The 9,517-nt window shown below is 41.3% G+C and overlaps 1 protein-coding gene across 2 annotated transcripts in view; it reads left to right on the forward strand.

Moving 5' to 3' along the window:
* plxna2 (plexin A2) overlaps positions 1–9,511 on the forward strand; it is a 160,186-nt gene extending 150,675 nt beyond the window's left edge. For both annotated transcript variants that reach the window (XM_005749017.1, XM_005749016.1), the window contains exons 27-32: positions 1,123–1,222; positions 3,783–3,973; positions 4,129–4,298; positions 4,397–4,609; positions 4,928–5,078; positions 7,689–9,511. In XM_005749017.1, coding sequence (XP_005749074.1) covers positions 1,123–1,222; positions 3,783–3,973; positions 4,129–4,298; positions 4,397–4,609; positions 4,928–5,078; positions 7,689–7,784 — 921 coding nt within the window. In that variant the 3' untranslated portion in view covers positions 7,785–9,511. The remainder of the gene's footprint in view (positions 1–1,122; positions 1,223–3,782; positions 3,974–4,128; positions 4,299–4,396; positions 4,610–4,927; positions 5,079–7,688) is intronic.
* Positions 9,512–9,517: the final 6 nt, after the last annotated feature.

The raw sequence follows: 9,517 nt of genomic DNA on the forward strand, positions 1-9,517 counted from the left end.
ATGAAAAGCCTAATTTCCTGTTTTTCTATAGATTCTTTGAGGTATTCCTTTTGGAGCCTGGCATTTTCCTATTGTTTATTTCTCCACTAGAGGCTCATCAGTTTTTCTTCACTGGGTTTGAAGCAGAAATCCCTCCTTGGGGTGAGCTGTAAATGCCAGCCAACAAGCTGTTTGTTGTTTTGGTTTTCAGAAAAGAACCACCGGTTTTGTTTGCTGTGTTTTGCATTTTCCAGACTAAATTCCTTTGCTGTAGCTGCACTAGTAGCACATAACTGTAACTAAACTGTCATTTTTTGACCCATTAATTATAATACTAGATTGATGAAAGATCTCTAAAAAGAGTTTTGAGGATGTCCTTTCAAATGTAAGTTATGTCAGGTTTTCTCAGGCTACCACACCACAGGGGTGGGGTGGTGGGGATAAACCCCAGTGTCTGTGTCTTATTCATGACACAACATCTTTTACACAGCCTTTTTTCTTCGTCTTTCTCTTTGACTCTGACTCGCTGCTTCTCTATTGCTATTATTATACCTGCGTACCCCATTTTTTTTCTCCAGTGGTGTCAAGTGTACACAAGATGAGACATTCAGCATTCTAGTCTCTGTCTCTCTCCATCTGACACTCTCTTTTTCCATTTTCCTCTCTCTTTCTCTCAGCATCTTATCCCAGTTCCAAAGCTTACATCATGTTTCTAAGGTTTGTGAAGGGTGATGACAATGACAGTCATGTTGAGTACAGCCATCATGCAGTCACAGCACTCTGCTCTTCCGAAAAAAGCCACAGGGCTGTGGTAGAGAACAGCAGGGAGTGCAGATATGACAGGGAAGGATGTACGGGTTTGAGATGTGTTTTGCTCATGGGACTGTTCACTCAGTCCCCTACGTTCCCATTTGTAGTCTTCTCTTTGGTATGAAACATTTGTGAGAACATGTGATACATAAATAAATTACACACACGCGGTATGTGATGGTGGCCCACAAAACTCTCTGGAGAATGGGTTTTAAACAAGGAATAGTGGGACTTTATTTTAGGAATAGAGAGATATTTAACACATGTATGAACATGGAATGCTTCTTTTCTATTTAAAAGATTGATTTTTGTGAAATCTGTCTCATCACACAGGTGTCGGACCGCTGTGTGGTGGCTTTAGTGCCAAAGCAGACCTCATCATACAACATCCCTTCCTCAGCCAGCATATCGCGCACCTCCATCAGCAGATACGGTGAGTCACTAGACATGATTGCTCTTTATATGCCTTTGTTTTGGCTGGCATTGATTGTATTGATTGATGTAGCATATATATTAGGTAATTACAGGTGGATTGTGAGGGTTAGCCATCAGTTAAATCCATGTTGATGTAGTGCTATTGCTGCTTTTGATAGATACATCAAAGTACTTTTACATTAGTTGTTTCAGATAAGAACAAAGGGAAATCTTCTTTCCCCAAAGCAATGGTCTACTCTTTTTTTCTCTTTAGAGAGGTTCTAGCTGCTTTCTCCACCCCCCCCCCACCCACCCCACCCCCTTCCAACTGTGTGAATGCTGCAGTTTGCCTCACAGTTCAGGCCCAACCTCTGTTGGATGGTATGGAAAGAACACTGAGAGAGAATGACAGAGAAAGCCATTGTTTAGTTTTGAGGCTATAATATTTTTTATAATGAAGATCCGTTCTCTGCGGGACATTTTGGGTTGCTATTTGCACACATACTTGTGCCCACGTGGGCATGCACACAGTACATGCAGTGCCTATGCACGCAGGCGCTCACATGCTTTAGATGTGCTTGTTGTTTGTGCTGCCGGGTGCCAACATTTGGTCCTATGCCAAACACACAGCAGCAGCACACAACTTGTGATTGCTAATTATTCTCTGTGAATGATACTTCACACAAACAGAAAAAGATAAGTGAGCATAGCCAATTATCAGGATCGGCACTAGGTGAACGCTGCCTTTAAACTATCTAACTCAGATAAAGAGCTAACAGCATCCTTATCTTTCCAACCAATTATGCTTATTTACAAATGTTAACAGTGGACACCTATGGACACTCCAAAATGGGCCATCATCTTCAGTTTATGTGCTGTGAAAAATAAAGTGTAACGATATTTTCAATGATGACCTTTAGAAGATTGCAGCGTACTGAGTCATCACTTTATTTTGAACAAAACACCGTAAAGGTTGTTGGGAGAGATGGCAAGATGATGGATGACCAAACTAATGTAAAAAAAAAGAGTACAACTACAAAAGGAAAGTCACTTTCTCTGCATTATGTAGGTTGTTTCTTGTCAAGCTTAATTTGTTCTCTTTGGAGTTTTATACCCATATATTCTATTCAGGCATTGGAGCTGGTTGTGCACGGCATAAAGAGCAAAGCCTCTGCTGGCATGATCCTGGCTCTCATCAATCATGGGTTGGCACAGCGGGCACAGCTGCACCTTGACACCTGCTGATCGATTCATACCAATTTCACGTTCGGTGCTTAGCATCTTGACTCAATTTACACCCCCAGAACCCCCTATTAGCTTTAAAATCAGCTTGAACACACTCCCCTACTGACTGGCTCTGTCCGGGAGCTGCGAATTGCAGCCAAGCAGGAAAGGGTTGCAGGTCACTGCTTAGTGTTTCGGGGAGTTAGGAAAAGACTGCGGTGCAGGCAAAAGAATAGCCCTGCCCACAAAAAAGTAGAATAGCAAAAGAAAAAAAAAACAGTGACTGGATTAGGATGGGATTTGGGTCCTCAATCCACCCTGCACACAAGTGCATACATCATCCCTTAGTGTCCCTAGTGCCCGTTCCAGAGCTGCAGTTTGGTCTTATTTGAAAGGTATGTGGTTTTATTGGCAGCAAAAGCTTAGTTGTTCAGCTCGGCATTTGAAGACATGTGAGAGAAATCCTCATTGGGATGCTCAGATCCTGAATCTCTAGAGAGCCACCTGCCATGATGACAACTAATTAAGGAAAGTGAAAGCAGTATCATTCTGAGAGAATGAAAAGGAGAGGTACACAAAGGTAGGGATGTATGGATGAAGGATGGTGGCTACAGTGCTTAACAAGTTGCTGCAGGAATCTTTTGATGTATTGATTAGAGGATGACAGGGACATTTGGCATTGGCACAATGTGGCGAGGAAGAACCAATTATGAGTGCTTTAAGTGGAACTCGGCACAACAGTGTCTCAGTCGGTGAGACGGGGATTATATAAGAGACAGAGAATGAATAAGATGAAAAGCAAATACTCATCAGATAAATAATGGCATACGGAGAGAAGAAAAAGTAGAGTCAATAAGCAGAGTAATACATATTTAGTATTTTTAGTCCTGCACAATAATAATTTGGTTTTGCATGTGAAGGACAGAGGTCAAAGTCTTGTTTTCATCCATTTTCTGTGTCATTTAAGATTCAAGTCTCAAGATGGCTATTACTAATCCGTGCAATGCTAGACACCACAACTCCTCCTCCCTTTCATTACTTTGTTGTTCTTAGAAATTATCCATTATTGCAATTTCCTTTATAGCATGGCTTAGAGGAGGAGGAGCGCAGAGGATTCGGCTGTGTAATGAGTTACAAAGCAGAGATGGAAATGAGAAAGGGGCTGTGTATGTGTGTTCTTGTGTGGGTTTGTTTGTGGGTGTTCTATGTACAGTAGGTGTGAGTGCATGCTAAATTTACATGATGATGCTACACCTAAGGGAAGCTTTTTTTAATCACAGTCATTTAGGCTTGCTAATAATTCTCTATCGCTTTTTTTTTTCTCCCTCTCCTTTTTTCTTTCCTGTCCTGGACAGACTCTTCATTCCGCTACACCGGGAGTCCAGACAGCCTCCGATCACGTGCTCCCATGATTACCCCCGATCTAGAAAGTGGTGTAAAGGTTTGGCATCTGGTGAAAAACCACGAGCATGGAGATCAGAAGGAAGGAGATCGTGGCAGCAAGATGGTCTCTGAGATTTATCTGACCCGACTGCTAGCTACCAAGGTACGTCAGTATTCTCTCATACATTTCTGTGGCCACAGAAAAGTTTGTCACTTTTTATGATAACGCTGCGTTCACAGTTGCTTTTTCTTCTGTTATAATCGTTGTTTCTTGTTGCTCATGCATTGTTAATCTCTTTACTCTCGTTCTTCTACTAGGGTACACTACAAAAATTTGTTGATGACTTGTTTGAGACGTTGTTCAGTACAGTCCACCGAGGGAGCACCCTTCCCCTGGCCATCAAATACATGTTTGACTTCCTGGATGAGCAGGCAGACAAACACGGCATTCACGACACAGACGTACGTCACACATGGAAAAGCAATTGGTAAGGGGTTTTCTACTAAAGACAGTAAAAGTAAGATTGCATGTGACTATCTATTAACGCCTTTCTGTATCTCCCTTATTTTTATTTCTGTCTGCCAGCCTTCCTTTGCGTTTCTGGGTAAATGTGATCAAGAACCCGCAGTTTGTCTTTGACATCCATAAGAGCAGCATCACGGACGCCTGTCTGTCTGTAGTAGCGCAAACCTTCATGGATTCTTGCTCCACCTCAGAGCACCGCCTGGGCAAAGACTCTCCATCAAATAAGCTGCTCTATGCTAAAGATATCCCCAATTACAAGAGCTGGGTAGAGAGGTAGGGGCCGTTGCATTCACTTAATACAGCATGCTAACACCCCCCACATCTTTTTTTATTTTTTATTTTTTTTGTATCGTCATACAATGAGAGTTGGATCTTTGGGGAAACTGATTCATAATGCTCTTTTTTCATGTATTCATTTCTCAGCCAGATTCAGTAAAAGCTTTGTCAGTGACTGTTAGCAGGCATTCATTGTTAGTGAAAGTGATATAATGGATCCAAATTTGAAATACTGTATAAAAGAATTTAAGCCTCAGTTGAACTATCGCATTGACTCAGCGAGTCTGTGACGTTTCCCCTCGTCTGTATCCCCAGGTACTATGCCGACATCAACCGGCTGCCAGCCATTAGTGACCAGGACATGAATGCCTATTTGGCAGAACAAGCCAGACTCCACTCCACAGAGTTCAACATGCTCAGCGCTCTCAACGAAATCTATTATTACGTCAGCAAATACAGTGAAGAGGTAAGCGATATTAGTGGTCTCAAACCTGTCATTCAGATGCATTGTGTGTCTGGCATTGTGCTCCTTATTTTTCTTGTTTTAGGTGTTTGTTTTTGTTGTTTTGATTACACTTATTTTGCATAACAACTGAAGAGCAGCCAGTGTTTCAGCAGTGAATAGCACCTCTATCTGTAGTATACAGGGATTTGTGTGAGAATAACAGAAGGAATGTAAAGGGATGTGTGTTTGATTGCAGACAAAAAAAAAGCACAAATAATGAATAACGTACTTATCAATTCCAGCTAGTTATGACTATTTTGGCATTTTAGAAAGAGGGATGAGGAGTGTGGGTATTTGCTAATTAAAGTACCTCTGTCCTAGTGAAACACTGCCCATATTAACAACATATTCCTCAACCTGCTCTACTGTCTCTAATTTTCACTCTCTTTTGTAATATGTCAAACTGCATGTGTTACGTAAATTCCTGAAAATAAGTTTTATACAATATGATCTATTATACTGGCGTGTTTCTCAGGTGAGGTTGAATCTCAGTCTTGTTAAACTTTTGTTACTCTGTGATAAATCCTTCCTATGAACTACATTCTGAGCTCGTTCATTTACAGAATTTACCTTGAGGGCAGTCCCAGGCACTGATTGCGTAATGAGCTGCCGCCTTACTCAATCAGCTGCTAATTATTGGCAGATTGTGAGCGTAATTTGAACGAGAGGCGTGCCACAAATTTGCCCCGCACTTTAATGTTCTTATATTTTGCCCTTGGTGCTTCCAGACTATTCATAACTGGAAAAGGTTGGCGAGGTCAGCTAAGAGTCTTCAGTAGACTTCCCCAAAGCCCAGAAGTCTAGCGAGACCTGGGCTTAACAAGGCAGCACGCTTGATCTGTAGAGAAGAAAGTGAATGTCTACAAGCTCTCAGCATGTTGCTCTGTCCTTTTGCTGGTGCCGAGTTAGAGTAGACAATCTGTCATATAGGGTTCTCATGAGCAGAATCATGGGCAATACCACACACATCCTCTCAGATCGCAGGAAGCATAAAAAAGGAGGGAAGACGATGAGAAAGAAAGAGAGAGCATTTATAGAGACATTCGGCTTCTAATGTCAGCACATCCTCTGGGAAGCTTTAACTTGACCTTTATGTTGGACCATAGTACCTCTCTCTTTTTCTCTTATTCTCTACCTCCTCCCTGTGCATTCCTTCTCTTTTTACCCATTATCCAGTCAGCTTCCCCTTTGCTCGCCATAAATCTCATATGCTCGCTTTTGCTGCAGTTGCCATTGTCTGATTCACACATGCACAGGGACGCAAACGCACTCACTTCGCACACATACGTGCACCATCGTTCCTGCAGTATCTAGCAGAGTGCAGTGCGTAAAAACCTCATCTAGCACCATTAACAGTTGTTCATTCTTACTCAGCCCTTCACAAAGGTTGTGTGTCAGGCTAACCAGACCAGAGCTTCAGCTTGCTTAAATGGATTTGGGAGTTTGCAGTGGGAGCTACACCTGCGTACAGAGCTGCAGATTAATTATAGATTGCTGTCGGGCCCAAAGTGGAGGAGGAAACGTTCTGTTACGTAGCTGCCAGCCTTTAAGAGCACTTACGCAGATGAGTGGATGATGGTAGGTGGGCAAGTCAGACTCTGTGTTATGCATCTGGACAGGCAGCAAATAAAGGTTTGCCATGGTATGCTAAAAAAAAGGAAAAAAAGCAGTTCTTGATATGATTTCCAAGTCAAATTTACAGAAAAGGTTAATAAGCCAATCAAAAAGAAGCTCTTGCTACGATAATTACATTCTTTGGGCATTGAGAAAATATTTTTAAATAACACAGTGTCTAAAATACCAGATATTTTGGTGTATTTTAGAACAAAATAACTCATTGAGCCTGCATATAAAACCAAAGACGATAAATGAGTGAGCTGAAATGTCACTCGACAGGGATAAATGGTACATTGAAGATGACACTTTTTTTTGTTGCTTTTTTCATTTTTTATTCATCCCTTACCTCAGAACTTTTTAAAATGCATATTGCATAAGATGGGTCGATGAATTATTTTGTTTAAAATATTAATAATTAAGTAAAGCACAACATTCAAGTGTAGCCAAGAGTAGCAAATAGATGCACAGTGCCACCAGAAAGCATGTATTCAAATGGCTGCAGCATCTGGATACAGGGATTCATATCAAAGGTAATGCATATGAAGGGCTCTCGCTATGTATTTTGGCATCACTCTTACACAGATTTATTATGACAAGGCTGACACTAGATGAGAGAATGAAAAGGAGAGCCTGTCTGAATGTCTTTTGAACCCAACTTGACAAATGCCAAATTTAAAAGATGGGGCTCAGAAGATAAAACGCGAAAGACTCGTGCACAAATATATCTCGAAGCTGTCAAAGTCAAAGGGAGTGATGGAATTATTATTTTTTCTTTTATCTGATGTCCATATAGAAATCTGGGAAAAGAAAAGGAAAAGAAATTTAAAAAGCGCATTGGTATTATTTTCTTTTAAATGTAACTAGATCTGAATTTGTGAACAAATCCTAACAAGCAAGTGTTTCACAGTATATTTTTATTGATGATGTTTTTTGGGCGGGGTTTGTCATGCACAGATCACAGCAGCCCTGGATCAGGATGAACAGGCAAGGAAGCAGAGGTTGGCCTACAAAGTGGAGCAGCTCATCTCTGCCATGTCCTTTGAAAGCTGAGAGTGACTACTACTGAGAGAAAGTGAGAGAGAGAGAGGACCACAGTCTTTACGTGACCTACCAAAAAAGGTCTTGCATTACTTACCTCTCATGATGGGAGCTGAAACCATGAACCAGACCTGGGACCTCTGTATCTACAGCTGGACAAACATACAACTGCTTGAGTTTGTAATTCTCCCACCTCCTTCCATGACGGTGCCAACGCAGGGCCCGAAGACTGAAACGGAGGCCTCCCTGCAACTGGAGCTTTTGGCATGAGAGACTATACCAGAGAAGGGAACCACATGGCTTGTATTTATTTTTTTCCTTTAATTTTCCACAAAGGACATCTTCTCTGTTTGACAGGGAATTGTATGTTCCGTGAGTGTGTGTGTGCATAAAAGTGTGGGTGTGCATGAGTGTGTGTTTGTGTCATACTGAGGAAGACTCCTACAAGAAATGGAGAAACAGATTTATTCTCTAGCAACTCGCAGCTAAGTGTGAGGCGGAGAGAAAAAAGGCGAGAAGTAGAAGAGCAGATCTCATGTTGGACAGCTGAGATTGCATTCAGAGTTCTCAGATTTTATTTTTGTACTTTGTACATTTGAATATTATCAGTTGCGGTTCCAAAATATCCACCTCGGATCCCAAAAGTGTTGCTATGTAAAGATGCAAAGCGCGTAACACCACTTTAGATTAGCGTGATAATAAAATGGGCCATGACTCGTGTCTTCTCTCACTCCTCTCTTTGGACTGAAGCTTCACGCAACATGGACAAAGCCTCTGGTCTTTATTTAATCAGATATGTATAGGAAATCATAAAACATGTGGCCATCACATAAAAGTTAACAGAACTCTACATGTGGTGGTCATTACAAGTTAAGCCAGCATGCTTGCACCTAAACTGAAGATGATGAAATCTGTAGTGTAATTAGGAGGTGACCTCAGATAAGGATCACTCTGGTATCAAAGGCTCTTTACAGCAGTTAGCTCATCTGTGTATGTACCAGTTGATACTTGCCAATCATTGTATGTGAATGTACAAATTTTGGTTTTTTCATTTTGTATCTTTGTCTGTCTGTTTTAAGTTTTACTACAAAAATTGGCTCATTTGAATTGAGCTTCATAGATATTTCCTGTAGCTTGTTGTGTGAAGAACTCAATTTTGTTCATCCTGGCCCTGTTCCATCCAACTGCTTCTTTTGGCCTAAATTGCTTTCCTTCTAAAGAAGAGTGTGCATCGTTATAGTGTCTGTTAATGCTGTAAAGCCTGTGGCGTAGGCTGCAGTATCCAGAGGTACAGTGGCAGTTTGAAAAGAGCAGGTAAAAGCAGCTGGTTTCTGTGCTCACATTTTATGTCCACTTTTTTTATCTTTTCAGGACCTCGATCAACCTTTTGTGTAATTTGCATGCATGGTGTCACACATCAAAGTGTTTGAGGGTCCGTCTTTTATTTTTCTCAAGTGCCAGTGAGTCACACTCTAGTTGGCCAGTTGAAATGTTAGCTGATGGAAGATCTTACCTAACCACCACATGTCTTCGCACAGATAATAAGAAGTCTGCGTGGGCCTAGTTTGACAAAGTGCCAAAAGATCCCGGTATTTCAAGTAGTTCACAAATGTATCACAATCGGTTTATGCTTTACAGAGGAAGCAACACTCGCATATTTGAGTGTATATTCAGTTAAAACAGAAGACTTAAAAACTGGAATGGTGAGTTTTCAAACTCACTAAAGGTACGAAACATAAGCGGGG

Source organism: Pundamilia nyererei, unplaced genomic scaffold (genome assembly GCF_000239375.1).
Source record: "Pundamilia nyererei isolate P.nyererei 1_Seehausen unplaced genomic scaffold, PunNye1.0 scaffold00235, whole genome shotgun sequence".
NCBI classification, from domain to species: Eukaryota; Metazoa; Chordata; class Actinopteri; order Cichliformes; family Cichlidae; genus Pundamilia; species Pundamilia nyererei.